General features: G+C 54.4%; 1 protein-coding gene across 18 annotated transcripts in view; it reads left to right on the top strand.

Moving 5' to 3' along the window:
- GRIN1 (glutamate ionotropic receptor NMDA type subunit 1) overlaps positions 1–18,030 on the top strand; it is a 40,314-nt gene that overhangs the window by 7,592 nt on the left and 14,692 nt on the right. For 14 of the 18 annotated variants that reach the window (XR_010784772.1, XR_010784770.1, XR_010784769.1 and 11 more), the window contains exons 3-14: positions 5,460–5,636; positions 9,784–9,846; positions 10,602–10,702; positions 11,184–11,305; positions 11,938–12,112; positions 13,480–13,624; positions 13,717–13,800; positions 14,976–15,111; positions 15,949–16,076; positions 16,258–16,422; positions 16,644–16,762; positions 17,437–17,549. Coding sequence is in view for 11 of the 18 variants with exons in the window: in XM_066563188.1 (XP_066419285.1) it covers positions 5,460–5,636; positions 9,784–9,846; positions 10,602–10,702; positions 11,184–11,305; positions 11,938–12,112; positions 13,480–13,624; positions 13,717–13,800; positions 14,976–15,111; positions 15,949–16,076; positions 16,258–16,422; positions 16,644–16,762; positions 17,437–17,549 (1,528 nt within the window). In the remaining 7 variants the exon portion in view is untranslated. The remainder of the gene's footprint in view (positions 1–5,459; positions 5,637–9,783; positions 9,847–10,601; positions 10,703–11,183; positions 11,306–11,937; positions 12,113–13,479; positions 13,625–13,716; positions 13,801–14,975; positions 15,112–15,948; positions 16,077–16,257; positions 16,423–16,643; positions 16,763–17,436; positions 17,550–18,030) is intronic. The other 4 variants (XR_010784771.1, XR_010784768.1, XM_066563191.1 and 1 more) reach the window with 1 other exon arrangement.

Here is an 18,030-nt window from a genome sequence, read left to right as displayed (position 1 = left end):
CCTCAGCAGGACAGGAAACCCTCAGCAGGACAGGAAACCCTCAGCAGGGCAGGAAACCCTCAGCAGGGCAGGAAACCCTCAGCAGGGCAGCCTGGAAAGTGCAAGAGCAGGCCAGGGAGGTGGAGGGATGGCCTGATGGAGCCCCCACGGGCAGCAGATCCCCACAGGCTCAGATTCCAGCTGGGAGCAGGACAGAGCAGCCCCACAGCCCCACAGTGGCCCTGCCCATCCCTTCCTCCGTGCACTGCAGGGAAAGGCAGAGAGTGCACTTTAGTCTGAGCTCTGCCCCAAAATCCCTCCCTGAGCTATCTCAGAGCTATCTCAGCTCCCTCCCACCTCCACAGCTCTCATGTGGGGCAGTGGGCAGGCTCCCTCCATGGAAACACTGGCCAACACTTCTTTCTCATGCCCAGCTGGTGAATTTTACCAAATTTTTAGGAGCTCTGCAGATTGGGATCTCTGTCAAGCTCTGAAATTCCCCAGGCAGCTCAGCTGGGGAGAGCATTGCTAGCAGGGGGCTGACCCCCCTGCCACAGGTAATGAAGCAAAGGCACATTGCTCCCTTCAGCCTGCAGGGAAAATCCCTCCCCCAGGTCTTGGCTGAGCCCCTGGGCAGGCAGGAGTGCAGAAGGTCACAGACCCTTCACTCATGGCACTCTGCAAGGCCCTGCTGGGACACACAGGCCCTGCCTGCTGGCCCCAGCCATGCCCTTTGCCCTGTGGGTAAAATCCCCATGCCAAGGCACCCCCAGTGCTCTCCCCCAGCTCAGAGCCTGGCTGTGCACAGGACTGCAGCAGCCAGGTACCTTCTCTGCAGGGGGATGTACTCCTGTGCTTCCTGCAGGCTCACAGCTGTGCATGCACAGTCTGTGCTTTCACACACACACACACACACGCACAGGATCATCTGCTCAAACAGCTCCTCTTTGTATGGGCTTGCATCAGATATTTGCAGCTCTCAAGTCCTGACCCCACATAGAATCATCACAGAATCCCAGACTGGTTTGGGTTGGAAGGGACCTTAAAGCCCATCCAGTGCCACCCCTGCCATGGCAGGGACACCTCCCACTGTCCCAGGCTGCTCCCAGCCCTGCCCAGCCTGGCCTTGGGCACTGCCAGGGATCCAGGGGCAGCCCCAGCTGCTCTGGGCACCCTGTGCCAGGGCCTGCCCACCCTCCCAGGAAATATCCCCAACTCTGCTCCCTCTGGTGCTTTTTGGCTCCAGCCCCTGGGGTCCTGCTGAGCTTGGGCACTGGATTTCAGCCCAGCCTGTGTTTGCTGCTCTTTTGCAGAGCTAGAATGAAGTGAGGGAGCACAGAGCTGAGCTCTGAGCTGTGGGTGGGCTGCAGAGGGGTTTGGGGTTGCTGTGAGCCATTGCCATGGTCCCACTGCAGCCCTGGCTGGCACCAGGCACACTCAGAGCAGAGGAAGGGGTGAGGATCCTACAAAGCACCCCACAAGGCCAGTGTGGGTTCATAGTGAGGAGCAGTTTTTGCTGTGTGCTGATCCGAGGGCAGGGAGGGAGGGATGACAGCCCTGAGTTCAAGGGCTGGAGCAGCACCAAGGGCACAGCTGGTGCAGCTGAGTGAGCCCACCAGCTGGGCTGGCTGTCTCACAGGGGCTCTGCTAAAAACCACAGGTCTTTTTTAACAGTTATTTGCCAAAAAATGGGCTAATTAGGGTGCATAAATCACTGTCTCCCATCCTCTGCAGTGCAGCCTGTGTGCCCGTGCCCAGCTGAGCTCTGTGCTGAGTTTCAGAGGGTGTGACAGGGACCTGGGGGATGTCACTGTGTGTGCTGGGGTGGGGGTATCAAATCACACCAAGCTGGATCCTCACCTGCCTCTGCACAGCACAAGCTGCCCGTGTGAACCTCTGGGGGACTCTGATCGTTTTTCTGCCAATCTTTGGCCCTTGCAAAGATGCTTGGGAGTCCCAGGTGCTTCAAAAGCTGTGTCAGACCATGAGTGCTCATCCTGAGATCTCAGCTCAGCACTTGACATGAGATTTTCTTCATTATCCCTTTTGAAAACCACAGTTCAGGGATCCAGGAGCTGAGATACCACCAGAGTCAGTCCATGACCCTTTTGACACCACCTCAGAAAGCAAATTTGTCTGGACTGTTAAACCAAGTTGCCCCCCAACAACCTTGCAGTATTTTTTTTCCTCTGAACCCAATGATATGTATTTACAATACTTAAGAAAACCATGATTGGTTAAACACCATTTTTGCAGGCTGGTTGGGAAGCTAGAAAGTAATTTGATGCAATATATGGAAATTTCAAAGATTTTTTTCATTTGAAAAAGGGATTGAAGGAATTTTTATAGATGTTTAACCTGTGTTTCTCTGATTTCTTTTTTCAAAATTGGCTTTGCTGTTATTGTTTCATCTCTTTTCTCTCTTCTGATTTTTTCCCATTTCCAGTTTCACTTTCCCTGGATTTCTTTAAAGCAGTTAAAATGCTCACAGTTTGACGCTGGTGTAATGCTAGTGCTTCTATGAAAATACATTTTTTTGGGGGTCTACTGTGAGATGTGACTAGGAATAGAGCAAAGCAGGCTCTAACTTAGGAATAAAGAAGAGAAAACTTTTTAAACTTACAACTATATGTAAAAAGAAACACACAGAAAGAATGAAAACTTTCTAAAAACATTCTTTTTCTTTTTACTAAATTTTTAATACATCTATCTTTTAGATCACTGACTTTCAGTCTATCACTACCTTTTAGAGAATTAATTCTCAGTTCATCAAGGAGTGAGGAGTCTTTCTTGTGCCATAGGCTTCCTCTGGAAACACAGTTGAAACTTCTTGTGTTTCCAGTCACACGTGGCACTGCCTGGAGATCATTTGCCATCGTGACATCTTCTTTCTATGCTCAGTGCTCTCACTACTGCGCATGGACCAGAGCTGCTTCTAGGGTTTTCTTTTTAAGGGTGCTTTGTCTAGTTTTAAGAAGAGCACAGTCTCTCACTCTCAGGACACTTGTTTTCTCTAAATTTCACTTCTTGGGGCTGAGGGCTCTCAAGAACAGAGATCTCTTCTACTGAAGATTGAGGGCACCAATTAGTTTCTTCACTCATCATCTTTGTTTACACACTCTTTCACATAACAACACTGAACTCCCTTGACTCTGAGCTATTGCTTCTTTTTAAATGCAGTCTCTGTGTCACAGGAAAAAAATGGTTCTGTCTATGGCTATAGAAGAAAAGTCAAGCCAAGGCTACTCTATCACTTCTTTCTACTTAAGATTCTTCTTCACTTCTCTCGTAGCCTATTTCTTTTTATCTCAACTCTCTCTTCTCATTCAGCTCCAGGAGGATCAGCATTTGTAAGGTTTCTATCATCTAAGAAAAGGGTTAAAAATCTCAGGCTCTGCCTGTCTAGAACTCTTACGCTGTCTTGCTGGGCACCTTCTTGCCACACTTTCTCTCTTTCTCTCTCAGCTGGCCGCGATATTAAATTTTTAAGGTGGCACAGGCACAGGCACAGGCACAGGCACAGGCTGGCTCTCTTTCTCTTTCTCCAAGGTGGGGGTGGGGGGGTGGCTGCCTGATGTTTCTTGGTGCTCTTCTACTTTTCTATCTTCAGGGCCTTGGCTTACCTTACCTGGCTGCATGGCTTCCCCTCCCCTGCCCATCCGCAGCAGCTGGGTAGGGGAGGTTTGAACTTTTCACTGACTGGAACTAAGAGAAAGTTTTCTTGGGAGTTTTCTGCTTTTAACTTCTTGTGTTCTCAGAGGCATATCTATGTCTTCAGTGGCTACACCAGGTGCTAATATTCAAATCTGAGTACTTATTGGTTTGACTACAGCATCTCAAAAAAAAAACTCACCTCCTCTCAAACCATGACACCTGTGTTTCTCTGATTTCTTTTTCTAATATTGGCTTTTCTGTTATTTTTTCATCTCTTTTCCCTCTTCTGATTTTTTCCCATTTCCAGTTTCACTTTACCTGGATTTCCTTAAAGCAATAAAAAAATGCTCAGGGGTTGAAAATTAAAAATGCTTAGACCCAGGTGGTGTGCCCCTGGCCCAGGCTGTGCAGCTGGACCTGGAAATTCCTGGGCATCTCTGCTGACTGCAAAGAGCTCTTGTACACTGTGTTAGTGAGGACACCATGGTTGTCTTTCCAGTGTTTGTCCCTATGGGGCTTTTTCCCAATCCCATGGGTTTCTGGGGTGAGCTGCTCTTCCTGTAACTCCAATGTTTGTATCTCCTACTCTGAGAGTCACGTTGGGGCTCTCCTGGTTTTTTTCTCCTCTGGTTGAACATCCACCCTTCTCCTCAGTGTCTCAGGTTCAGGAAGTGTTCCCAGTGCTGTGGTGGCTCTGCTGCTCCCCCGTTCCCCTGTGCTGGGCTGGGGCAGGAGCAGGGACCTGCCTGTGCAGAGAGCCCTGAGCACAGCAGGGAGTTTGCATCCTTTTCTACACATTTCCTGGTCTGGTCTGACATTATCACTGTGTGGAGTGTGAGGAAGAGGATTTATCTGATGTGTCTGTTCCTCCTGTGTGTGTCCATGGGGGACAGGATGACTTTTCCTTCCCAGTGTGTACTACTGTGGCCCATTCAGGACATTTCTGACCCATTCTGGGTCAGGTCTCTGGATGAGCAGGTCTGGACAAGCCCTGTTTGGTTCAAACAACCATCTCAGCCTTAGAGAAAGAAATATTATGGTGCTTTATTTTTGTCCTCTCCAGTTCTGGCTCCTGCCTCCCTCCAGCACATAGCTGGGCTGTCAAGCAGGGTCCATGCTGGGCATGAGCATTTTCACTTCCTAATATTTGACTCTAGGGCTTTTTGGGCAAGCTGCATTTGTTTGAAAGCTCTCTGTCAGCTCCAGCTTTTGGTCTGATTGCTCCCCTAAGAGCAGTGTACTTAATTAGGCTGGAATTGCTATTGCACAATCAGCCAACCATAATGATGTCTTTAACCCAAGCAGAGAGGTTTGCTGGGGCACAGGTCCAGAGCTGCCTCCTCTGCCTGCTGCTGCAGAACAGGCTGACCTAGAAACAGCCAGGGACCATGTTATAAAACTGCCTTTCTGAACTTCTGCCATGGCACATGACGAGCACACAGCTGCCTGTACCTGCCTCTTGCCTTCTGAAGGGAATTCTTCTGCTTTTTGATGTCCATTGTCTGGTAATCATTTAAAAGGTCAAGAGGCAAGGCTGTATTTGCACTGAACACTGCTGGTCACTCATGGCTCGATAGGCTTTTCTTCTCTGTGCATTTATGGAGCACAAAGCAGAAAGCCCTCTTTGCCATGCTCTGGTTTAACCACAGAGAGGTGCAAAGTCACATCCAGGGTTTGCTTCCCAGCCAGAAGGAAGGATGCAGGTCCCAGAGGTTAGGTCAAGGTGTGCATCCCAGAATGGATCCCTGTCCCTGCCCCTGTCCCTGTCCCTGCAAACGTGGCTGGCAGCCCCACAGTCTGTGTTGAGCTCTTGTTCTTCCTTGCAGAGCATCCACCTGTCCTTTTTGCGCACGGTCCCACCCTACTCTCACCAGGCCAACGTCTGGTTTGAGATGATGAGAGTCTTCAACTGGAACCACGTCATCCTGATAGTCAGCGACGACCACGAGGGTCGTGCTGCACAGAAGAAGCTGGAGACCCTCCTGGAGGAGAAAGAGTCCAAGGTCAGTTCCTGAACATTGTCTTGTAGCTTTGTTTAAGCAACAACAACGAAACTAGAAGTCTTGGGCTGTTGTATGTATGTAGATTTCTGTATGTAAAACACCTTTTCTTTCCATTGTAACATGGCTAACATGCTTAAAGCATCAACAGTGTCTGACTAGTACCTGACAGAACTTTGTACTTTATTCATTTCACTTGCTTTGCCATGGTCAAAATCTCCTACATGTAAATCGACTACAAAATGAAGGGAAGGATAACCTGGAGCTCTGCAAATGCCTTGCCCGAGTTTCCCACCCAAGGAGAGGACCAGTCGCTCAGTGTAGGGAAGCACCTGCCCCACTGCAGCCACCCCGGGGCCAGGCAGAGCCAGCAGTGCCCAACCCACCCTGCAGAGCAGCTTCTGAATTGGCCATGGGGGCTGAGCTCAGTGCCTGGCAGGGGCTCTGAGCCTCTGGGCAGCGCTGTGGGCCCTTCCCATCTCATCGCAGCACACCCAAACGCTGCTTTCCTGACACCCCATGCATGGCAGGGCTGGCTGTGGGACCTCGTCCTGCTCTCAGGGCCAGGGGAGCAGGGAGGGAGGCAGGCAGGGGGACAGAGCACAGACCCACGGCCTGCAGGGGAAGGACTGACCAAGTGCCCGAGGCCAGCACAGAAGAAGAGCACAGGAAGCTGTACCTGCAATCGGGAAGGCAAGGAAACACCTCCTGTCCTACGGGGGGAGTCCCAGCACATCCTCTCTCCTGGGTAGGGTGAGGTCCCCTTCGGATGGCCAGAGCCTGAGTTCATCCAGTCTCCAGCAGCATCAGGGCAGGCACCCATTTGGGGATGTTCCCTCCCAGGCAGGGACCCCAGTCTGCTCTTTGCAGCCCCACCTGCAGCTGCTAGACCTTTGGCAGTCTCTCAGCTGTTGAGATGTGGCCATGGATGCTTCTTGTGGTTGGAGTTGGTGGCTGAGCTGAGAGATGGGACCCTGAGACTGCTCTTCATCACCTCCCTGGAGGAACAACCGCTGCAGGGGTGCAGGCTGGCACAAGCCACACTGACCAACAGACTCCTGATTAAGGCAGTGATTTTCAAGAAGTTTCATCCTTGCTGCATCCCAGGCTGTCTCAATGCACTGATGTTCCACCAGCCACAGAGGGTCCTCCTGCCTCCAAGGGCAGCTTCCCACTGGGTGACAGCAGGACAGTATTCTACTCCCAAACCTCTTCCCAGCACAAAGCCCTTCATGCAGGGAGAGCCATTGTCAGTCTCTCTCCCTCCTCTTGCATCTTTTGAATTCCACTCTCTGTTTTCCTGTAGTTCCTATGCATCCCATTCTGCTGTTCCCCCTCATGCCTCCACTCCCACCTGCCCCATGTGGTGCTCCAGGCACGGGGTGCATTTCTTCTTCAGCCTGCCCACCCTGCAGGAAAGCCTTTGAGAGCTTGAAAGATGGGGAGGGAGGGTCTGTCCTCAGACCTTCCCCGTTTTGCACTGCAGCTACCACGTCTTGGTGTCCTCTGGCAGCCTGAGAGCCTCTCTCCATCCTGGGGCACCTGCTCTGTCCCAACAGGTCACCTTGTCTTCTCTTTGGGGTGTGCCACTGCATCTTGTTTCTTTTTCCTTTGACAAAAGGTCAGGCAGACTGGTCTGACTGGTTGGGGCTTTCCTGTCTTCCTCCACCTCTTCTCTCCAGTCTCTCTTCTGTGCTGGCTCTTTCCATGCCATGAAGTTGTACCATGGGCCCCTCCCCAGCCTCTCCAAGGGCAGCCTGGGCCCTGGGGACAGAGCAGGCAGGAGACCTGATCTCGACCTCTTCAAGGCTTAGATCACAGCCCCTGAGGACATGGAGGACCTGCTCAGGGTCAGAGACTCACCTGCCCTCTGGGCTCTTGGTTTGGGGCATGGCGTTGCCTCCAGGGTCTGTGCCAGCCCCATGTGCCATCCTGGCACCACTGTGTGGGTCTGCAGCTCCAGCAGCACCCTGAGCCCAGCACCCAGGCCGTGCTGGCCAGCCCTGGAGTGCCCACGGGCTGGCCTTGTTCTGGGGCTGTCTGCAGGAACCCTCAGCCTGGAGCTGCTCCACCCAGCACAGCTCTGCTCGTTCATGGGGCTCAGAAGGGAGTGCTGGACACTGGAACCAGAGCTTGGGGTCAGAGGTGGCAGCTCCCTGCTGTGCTGCCTGCCTTTCTCTGGGACAATGCCCTGCATGAAAGTGGCAAATTTTTGAGTGATTGCAGGAGCATATGGTGGAAAGGGAACTTCTGATTTGTCAGTCCCTGAGTGAAGCATGAAGATCAGAGAAGGGCTGCAGGACCACATGGAAAAATGGGAAAAAGAGGATTACTAGTGTAGTTCTGGAAACAGGGCTAGTGACAGGGAGAGGTGACAAGGGTCCAGCCTTGTTGTACTGAAGACTCTGCTGACCAACCTGGGCCGAGGTGCCAGCACATCCCAGGAATTCCTGGTTGGTGGCTGCAGCATGGATGACCAAGTTTTTGGCTACATTGACAGTGCCTGGGGAGAAGTGACCAGCGTTGCCTGATTGGAGAACATTCCTGCTGTCCTGCTGCATCTCTGGCCTCCTTGTAGCAGTCATTACTCCAGGGCTCACTGCAGGCCCAGCAGGAGCCACTGCAGAAATCCTCGCTGTGGGAGTCATCAGAAATGAAGGCAGACCTAGGCTCCAAGCAGATTTTGCCTCTTCACATACTTTTCCTTGCCAGGACCCGATTTTTTTAAGCAATGAAAAACCCATCAGGCTGCGTCCAAGGGAAGAAAGGAAAGGTCACACAGCTGCATGGAAAGGAGACCTGGCAAGATGTCCTGCCAAAGACTGGCCTGAATGCTCAGGAAAAGGCAAGCTAATGAGTTTGGAAAGCAAGATGAAGAGCAATCTGTCTGTCTGAGGAGCAGCCTGGGAGCATGGACCCCCACTCCTAGCAGGGATCCATTCCCATCAGGCTCTGGAGAAATGGAGATGAGAGTAGAGCTGTGTCCCACACCCCATGTACACAGATGAGGGATGCTCAGCTGGGGCGGGGTCAAAGAGAAGATGTGCCACTATGTCCCACCAAAAGCTGCCAAGCCCTCTCCTGAAGGCCCCATCAGGTTGCTGTGCCTGGCCTGGCCCCAGGGGCTGCTCCCAGGAGGTGCTGGGGCTCTGTGCAGGCTGCTGCAGTGTCAGGGCTCTGAGCAGAGGCTCTGGGCCCTCAGCACAATGCCTGCCAAGAGGAAACCTCCAGCAGTGGCTGCCCTGCCCTGGGCTGCTCTGGGGCCAGGCAGCACCAGCAGCTGAGGCACAGAGCAGGGGAGGAGCAGGATCTCTGCTCCAGCCCCATCTCTCCGGGGTCAGTGCAGGCCCTGAGCCCCCCTGGCATGCTCCAGGCAGCAGCATGGAGACCACCAAGCATTGAGCCCCCCTAGCCACGCTTAGGGCCAGCCCTGGTCTCAGGTAGCTCACCTCCCAGGGCCACCTGTGTGCTGCAGAGCCATGAGGTGCCCTGGGCCCTCCCCAGGGACCAGGTAAAAGCTGCAATGCCATCCCATGTTCACCATCGCTTCATATCGCCACGCTTTGAGCCAACACGGCACATAGAGAACTTTATCTTTCTCTTTTGGATGTCAGCAGAGCTCAGGAAGCTGCTCCCTCCTTTCAGGGGGTGAGAGGTTCAGCTGACACCTCACTTTGTGTGAACTCTCTGAGGGTGGACAGGACTGTAATGCTGCTAGTGATGCTAGTAATGCTGATACTCTGAACTGTAACAGTTTGCCTTTATCCAGCACTTTCCGTACACAACATTTTGTCCTTTACTTCCACAGTAATTCCATGGAAACCCCACCACTTAGGCCCTTAGATTCTTTCTGAGCTTAAGATAAAACTTCCTTGCTGAAGAATCCCCCAGTCCCTCAAGGGAAAATGCAACTGCATCGCACCAGCTGTGCCACTCAGGCTCTGCTCTCAGATTGCTCCGTGACGCTCCCGTCAGAGCTGAGGCACAATCTCTCCTGATAGTGGTTTTTGCGAGCTCCAGCGTTATAGAGACCCTTTAGCAAACAGTGGAGGAGGAGGTGGATGTTGGATTGCTTTACTACACGTCATTTTCAACTGTTTATAATATTCTTCTGTGTCTACATATTTTCTCTGTGCACATTATTCATCAGAGTAAAAAAAGGAACTATGAAAACCTCGACCAACTTTCCTATGACAACAAGCGAGGACCCAAGGTATATATGCATGGAAATGCACGCCGCCCACCAACCTAACTAGCAAATGAAAAATAGCCACAGCCAACAGAAAAATTTAAAAAAAAAAGAAAAAAAAAGAGAGAAAGAGAAAAAAAGAAAAGAAAAGAAAGAAAAAAAATATCCATGACTATGTTTCTTGGTAGCACGTTTTTATGTTGAGATAGTTTGGTTTGGACTTGAGAATGGAAACTTAGCCAGCTGATCCTGGAAGGATTTCTTTTTGAAACATGCATGTGAACCAGTAATTAACTTGCAAGTTCTTTTTTTTTTTTGAAAAGTTGAACCAACCCCCTTTCCTCCCCAAAGGAAACAGTTCCTTGGTGTAAGTTGCTCACTTTGATTCCCAAAGGTTAACCCTGTGCAATATGTTTTTTTTCATTTCCCATGTTTTTGAAAAACAACACTCGTTTGAGTTTTCAATTGCATTTCAAAGCCTTTTTCTCTTTCCTGTACAATGCACGCCTCTTTTTGGGTCTTGATTGACTTCAGTTTGCATGCACAGTGCAAAAAAAAAAAAAAAAACCACCAAAAAGCCAAAACCTTAAGAGAGAAAGGAAGGAAGGAAGGAAAGAAAGAAAAGAAAGAAAGGAAAGAAAAAAATAACTATAACCAATCTTATTTAGCGGACTTTTGTGCAGTTTAATGAATTCTCTTGACCCTTTTCTAGATAGCATGGTTCTCACCACCAGTCTGGGGGCTCACTCACTAACCAGCTTTGCTCACACTCATCACAGGCTGAGAAAGTGCTTCAGTTTGACCCTGGGACCAAAAACGTGACAGCGCTGCTGCTGGAGGCGAAGGAGCTGGAGGCCAGGGTCATCATCCTCTCTGCCAGGTGAGGCCGTGCTGCTGCTTTCCCCCTGCTCTGATTTCCCCTCTCCCAGTGCTGCCCAGCGCTGGAGTCAGTGAATTTGGGGTCTGACCGCCTTCCGAGGAGCCTGAGAGAGCCCCCACAGATAGTCCCTGTCCCGGGCAGCCGGGGGTGCTGGGGGTGCTGCTGGCCGGGCAGGGACAGTCCCAGCGCGGCTGCCGTGCCTGGCTGTGCTGCAGGAGCAGCCCTGGGCACTGATGGTGCGTGTTGGTCCAGCTGAAAGGAGGGAAGGAGGGCAGCCCGACGGCCCCCAGCCTGCAGCACCATGGGCTGATGTGCAGGCGCTCAGCAGCGCCGGGAGCTGTGGGACCAGGCGAAGCTGAGAGCAAGGGTCCCACTGCATCGAGGATTTAACCATTGCCCAGCAGTCAGAGTCCCCCGGGGTGGCACCGCCGCAGCCCTGGCTCAGCTGGAGCCCCATGGCCGTTCCCTTGTGTCGTTGCAGCGAGGATGACGCGGCCACGGTGTACAGATCAGCAGCCATGCTCAACATGACGGGCTCGGGCTACGTGTGGCTGGTGGGGGAGCGGGAGATCTCGGGCAATGCCCTGCGCTACGCCCCGGACGGTAGGCACCTCCCGGGCCCCGAATATCACAGACTCACCGCGGGGCTGGGAGCCCGAGGCAGCGGCGATCAGCGGCGCTGCCCTCCCCGGCCCCCGCGGGCTGCGGGATCGCGGTGCCGGCTGGCCCCGCACGGCGGGCCCCGCACGGAGGATCCCACACGGAGGGTCCCACACGGAGGGTCCCACACGGAGGGTCCCACACGGAGGGCCCCGCACGGCGGGTCCCGCACGGAGGATCCCACACGGAGGGTCCCGCACGGAGGGTCCCGCACGGAGGGTCCCGCACGGAGGGCCCCGCACGGAGGGTCCCACACGGAGGGTCCCACACGGAGGGTCCCACACGGAGGGTCCCACACGGAGGGCCCCGCACTCTGCTCTCCGTCCCTCTGCCCGCCTGGGGACCCGGCCTTGGCCACCCTGGGGCTGCCGCGCCCCACATCCGTGTCACTGCGGCTTGGCAAGCTGCCTGTCACCCGGGAAGGCTTGGGCAGGGCCCTGGGGATGGAGCTGGGGGTGCCAGGTGCCAGCCCGCAGCCGTGTGCTCGCTGTCCCAAGAGCTGGGCACGGCAGTGACGCTGGAGCAGCCGATGCTCCCAGGAATGCTGACCTGACCGCCCCCCTCTGCCGCGGCAGGAGTGATCGGCTTGCAGCTCATCAACGGCAAGAACGAGTCAGCCCACATCAGTGACGCTGTCGCCGTGGTGGCCCAGGCCGTGCACGACTTGTTCGAGAAGGAGAATATCACAGACCCACCGCGGGGCTGCGTGGGCAACACCAACATCTGGAAGACAGGACCCCTTTTTAAGAGGTATTGGGGAAAGGGTCCTGCTGGAGGGAGCAGAGGACCTGGGGGAGAGCTGGAAAAGGTGGGAGCATGTGGAAAAGGTGCAGGAGGACACGGTGGCTTTGTTCAGGGCCACTAAAGCTTTGGGGCATGTGGCACAGGGCTGCCTGGACTGTCCTGCATGATTTGGATGTGAGGGCTACATCTCTCCTAGAAAACTCTCCCAAGACACAGGCTCAGGCACAGGCCTCACCCAGTTTTTCCAGACTGTTTAGGCATCATCCTGGTGCCTGGCACCAATTCAGTCCATGTCAACCCATGCTACCCTGGGCAATGCCTAGACAGCTGGGATGTGTGGGCAGGGAATGACTCCAGGAGGAGAAGACTGGGGACCATGGCCTCCTCCAGTCTGGAGCTTGATTCCATGGGTGGAAGTGGGAGAGAAGGGGGTTCTGCCCAGTCAAGGTAGGGGGATATTTCTGTCCCATTTTACCTCAGTGCTGCTGACACGTTTCCTGCTGAGCATTCCAAGGGCTGTGGCATGGCTCCAATGCTGCACACAGGGCTTGGTGGCAGGAGCTGCCCATGCATGGAACAGGCTGCCCTTGGCTGTAGCAAACCCTGGTGCTGTGGATGTGGAGGCTGGAGTGTCACAGATAGGAGCATGTGCCTGTGGGGTGCTGCTGCCAGGGCAGGGGGATCAGCAGGTCCTGCGTGCCCTTCCAGACCCCAATCCCTGCATCACTGCAGCTGCTGGGGCCACAGGGGCTGGGCCTTGGTGCAGCAGCCACTCCCTGCAGACTGGGTTCTGTTGAGCATGAGACCTGCAAGGCCTGGAGATGGTTTTAGAGACATTTCTGGCATCCTCTGCAGTGACAGTCTTTGGCATGAGTGAGTCAAAGCTGTTCTTCACAAGTGGCTCAGGCAATCCTTGTGTGTCTCTGCTATCACCTTCCCAAGGTTTGAGGGCTGGTTCTCTCCTTGGTGGTGTTTGTGTGTGCCTGGGCCACTGGCCAGGCTGGGATGGGCAGATGCCAGGCACAGCACCAAAGCTGTAACAATGGGCACACCTCCCAAGGAACCCCAGAGGAAAGTGTCCTTGGGTGCCGTGGGATGGATCATTCCAAAGGGAAATGGCACTGATCTGGTGGAGAACAAGGGGCAATGGCAGTAGATATGGCAGAGAACATTTGGGAAACTGATTCCATCCACCAGGAGGGGATGACCACAGGTCTATGAACAGACCATAGGTGGCCTTGGCCGGACTTGTACAGGGCAGTGAGCTTATGGCAGGGAACTGAGAGGAAGCATTTGTCTTTCTGATGCCTTGTGAGGCACCTCAGGAGCACGGCAGGTGTTCTAGGTTGTCCCAGATGTGTTTCTCTCCCTAGGGTGTTGATGTCCTCCAAGTACTCAGAGGGTGTCACCGGCCGGGTGGAGTTCAATGAGGATGGGGACAGGAAATTTGCCAACTACAGCATCATGAACCTGCAGAACCGGAAACTGGTCCAGGTTGGGATTTACAACGGCAGCAATGTACGTGCAGGCTGGCCTGGGTGGGGAGGGGCTGGCACTGGAGTGTCCTCCTTGGCCTCATGTCCATCTGCTTCCTCTGGGATCCATCTCAGGTCCTGACCAACGACAGGAAGATCATCTGGCCAGGCGGGGAAACTGAGAAACCTCAAGGCTATCAGATGTCAACCAAGCTGAAGGTAAGAGCAAATGGCATTAGGGGCAGAGCTTCTCTGCTCTCTGTGTGCTGGGCAGTGACTTCATCTGCCTCCCACCTCCATGGCTGCTCTGCAGCTGGCAGCAGGATTTGCAAGGCCAGGAGAGGATATGGGAGAGAAATCTGGAGCATGTTCAAAGCGCAACTTTCCACTGGAGTCAATCTAGATAGGGCAGCAGGCATCCTTGGGTTTGGAAAGAGACAGGCGGGAAGTAGATATGAGAGAAAACAGAATGGAAAGGTGGAGGAACCAGGTGCTCACCATTTTTAATGGGAGCCAGAGGACACCTGTCACAGGTTTGTGAGAAATACAAGGACGGGCTCCTTTGGCTCCTTTGGTTCCTTTGGCCAAGGCATGGTTCAGCTCCATTAGACAGTGCAGAGGCCAGATGGAAACAGATCCACAAGGAGATTAAACCCTCTTGTGAAGGGTGGGCAGATTGGTGGCTGCAAGGCTGATCTCAGGAAATCCCTGAGGAGCTGATGGCCAGAAGCTGGAGGTAACACTGGCAGAAGGTCCCACCAGTCTTGCTTTGCTTCTCATGCTCTTCCTCAAAGTGTCACTCAGCAGCCCCTTCAGTGACTGGATCCCACCTTAGTGACTGGACCCTGGTCAGGCTGATCTTCCCAGTTTGACCATTCATTTGTTGTACTGATCATTTGTCCAGCAAGGGAAATCCCATTCCCACTGGCAGCGTTGTCCCCGCAGAGGTGCTATGGGTACATTGTGATTGCTGCTTTTCTGAAAGGTCCAGGGCAGGACTGAAACACCTGCATTAACTTGGGGCAGTGTCTGGAGCCTCTTTCCAGGCACTAGTCCTGGTTGTGTCTCCCATCAGTCTCCTGTTAGGGAAAGAGATTTTGAGGCTCAGCTGAAAGGGTCACATGAAGGAGGACACTCCTCACCTTGGGTGCAGGGAAAGCAAATATTCTGGGTGTTCTTCTCAGCAATGCTGTGTTAATAGTTGGATTTCATGATCTTAAAGGTCTTTTCCAGCCTAGAGGATTCTCTGATTCCACATACCAAAGCTGCTGGGCTGAGATGGCAGCTGGGGAGGGCACCACAGCTCATGTGGGGAGGGCAGCCCAGCTCCCACCACGGGAATGTAGCTCTGGAGGGAAACACAGACCAGAGGGTGTTTGTGCTTCACCTCACAGATTGTGACCATCCACCAAGAGCCCTTTGTGTATGTGAAGCCCACTCAGGCAGATGGGACATGTAGGGAGGAATTCACCATCAATGGAGATCCTGTCAAAAAGGTTTTCTGCACTGGACCCAATGAGACCATCCCAGGTAACTCAGTCTGCTGGGGACTTCCATTCCAAGAAGGGGTCCCAGGGAAGGTGCTCAGTCACACAGGAGGCCCAGAGGATGAGGCACAGAGAGGTGACAGCACAGCTGGCCCCCAGACACGCCCTCCTTCCCATCAGCTCAGCCTCACAGCAGTTGGGCCCTGGATCCAGGGGTTTGAGCCCAACAGACTCTTTCCCACTGTCTCTCTTCTGGATGGGCTCCAGGGCAGCTTTGAGGGATTGTATCCCGAATTTCTGTCTCCTGACATGTTCCAATTCTCTCTGTCTTGATCTCCAGCAGCAGCAAGGACCCCAAGGCACCTTAGCATGTGCTGCACTGACACAGCAGCAGTTTCAAACGGTCACAGAAACTGTGTCAGGATCAGGAGTGAGCACCTGGTGTGGGGTGGGAGCTGTTCAGCAATGCCAGGCTTGCCCAAATCCACCTGAAGGGCATCCCCTTGGCTCATCACACCTTCCTGTGTACAACATCCCCCCAGAGTTGTGTCCTGGGCTGTGTTCAGCCTGCTGGGCTCATGTCAGGACTCCTCCAGCACGTGCACTGAGCCCTCTCCTTGCCCTGCAGTGGGTGGGCAGCACCCCCTCTCAGCCCACCTCACTGGGACATGGCAAAGGAAAGGGACCCCTTTGTCCCCAGCCTGCCCACAGCCCCAGTGCTGGAGGCAGCGTGAGAGGCAGATGGCCCTGAAGGATAACGTGGTTCCATCCCACATGGAGCCAGAGCCGTGGGGTGGCTGCTCTCCCCGGGGACAGGGGGATGCTGTGGGGGTCCCTGGCTGGGGCTGTCCCCACTCATGGCCCCCCTGTCCCTCCCCAGGCCGTCCCACCGTGGCCCTGTGCTGCTATGGCTTCTGCATTGACCTGCTCATCCGCCTGGCAGGCGTGATGAACTTCACCTACGAGGTTCACCTGGTGGCTGATGGTAAATTTGGTACCCAAGAGAGGGTGAGTTTGGGCAGCCTGTGATCTTTCTTTGCCTGTGTCGTGTGTTGAAACACCCCCATGCCCTTCTCCTGAGCAGGGTGGGGTGGAAGGGCAATGCAGGATTCCTAAAAAGTGCAGGGTCCTGGCTGGTGGGGGATGTGTGTCAGGGCAGGGGTCTGACCCAGCCTTGGCTTCCTGGCAGGTGAACAACAGCAACAAGAAGGAGTGGAACGGGATGATGGGGGAGCTGCTGAGCGGCCAGGCTGACATGATTGTGGCTCCCCTCACCATCAACAACGAGCGGGCTCAGTACATTGAGTTCTCCAAGCCCTTCAAGTACCAGGGCCTCACCATCCTCGTGAAGAAGGTATGGGCTGGGTGGGAGCTTTTGTAGAACACGGGAGGTACCCGTTCCCCAGACTGCAGTGCCCAGAGCAGCCCCTGCCATTCCAGGCTCCAGGCTGCTGGTTTTAATGCAGGCTCTTGTCTGCACCAACCTGACCCTTCCTGAGCAGCAGGAGCTTGGGGCAGGGCCCCTGTGGGTGCAGCTGGGGGGTGCCAGCGCTGTTCCCTCTCCTCTGTGTGCAGGAAATCCCCCGCAGCACCCTGGACTCGTTCATGCAGCCCTTCCAGAGCACTCTCTGGCTGCTGGTGGGGCTGTCTGTGCACGTGGTGGCAGTGATGTTGTACCTCTTAGACCGATTCAGGTGAGTGCACTTTGAGCCACTCGGGATCTGGAGGGGACAGGGAGCTGTTCCTGGGAACTATCCCCTGGGTCCCTTGTTTGGGCATGTCTTGCAGCCCTTTGGGGGCCCTCACAGGGAATTAACCCACCTGCTGTGCCCCACCAGCCCTGGGCTGAGGCTCCTGGCCCCTCTGGCTGCCTAAGCTAAGGGATGTGGATATTGGGGTACCCAGCACGTGGGGATGTGGAACACGCCTGTCAGACCAGGTGCTGTGCAGATACCTGACCAAGGGGACTGTCAGCTTCTGGGCTCTGAGAGAATTTCCTCTTGGCCTTCCTTGGCCCTGTGGCAGCTCCTCTGAGGGCACCTGTCAGCCCTGTGCCCAGAGGCTTTGATGGCTGATCTGCAGGGAGCCCTCTGTGCTGCAGTGGCAGAGGCTGGAGCAGGCCAGGGTCAGATGATCTTTCTGGTCTGGAGAGAGTGGAATGGGACCAGCAGCAATGTGAGCCAGACAGGGCTGTAGGTCAGCACGGGGATGTGCCAGGCACTGGGACACAACAGGGAAGAGCTGCCTGGGAGCAGGCACAGTCTGTAGGAATGAGTGACAAAGGCTGCACCAGGACCCATAGGGCACAGTGGGGAGCCCTGGGAATCAGGGTGAGGGGATGACAAGGGTTCTTCATCTTGTTTTCCAGCCCCTTTGGCCGGTTCAAAGTAAACAGTGAGGAGGAGGAGGAAGATGCCCTGACTCTCTCCTCAGCCATGTGGTTCTCCTGGGGAGTCCTGCTGAACTCTGGCATTGGAGAAGGTGAGTCAGAGCTCACAGCAGGACTGCTCTGCCCTGCAGCCCAGGCTCTGAGCTGGGCAGGCTGGGGGGCAGCCCCTGCCCTCTTCCACAGCCTCCCCCTCTCACATGGTCCCTGTGGGACCTCATTCCCTGGGCCCTCCCTGGAGCAGGCTGGCAGGAGATTTGGTGGTGCTGAGTGTTGCACATTTGTGGCAGTTGTCAGGGCTTCCTGCCAGCCCCAGCCCCGGATGGGAAACAGGGCAGGGAAACTTGGGCTGGATGCCCTGCCCAGGGTTACCCACCCTCTCAGGGTGGCACACAGCATGACCTGGAAGGAGCTGGAGGCTTTTTTTGGTTCAGGCAATGCAGAGGCTCCTTGCACAGCTACTGGCAGAGCAGATAGATGGTGCACATCTGCAGCTGCCATTGGGCTCATGTGGATTGACACAGCTTTGGCAACCAAGCCAAGCCCTCGTGGTGCTGCTCTGATCTCTCCTCTCTC

This window comes from Molothrus aeneus, chromosome 19, assembly GCF_037042795.1.
Source record: "Molothrus aeneus isolate 106 chromosome 19, BPBGC_Maene_1.0, whole genome shotgun sequence".
Taxonomy (NCBI): Eukaryota; Metazoa; Chordata; class Aves; order Passeriformes; family Icteridae; genus Molothrus; species Molothrus aeneus.
This window is presented reverse-complemented; position numbering and strand designations above follow the sequence as displayed.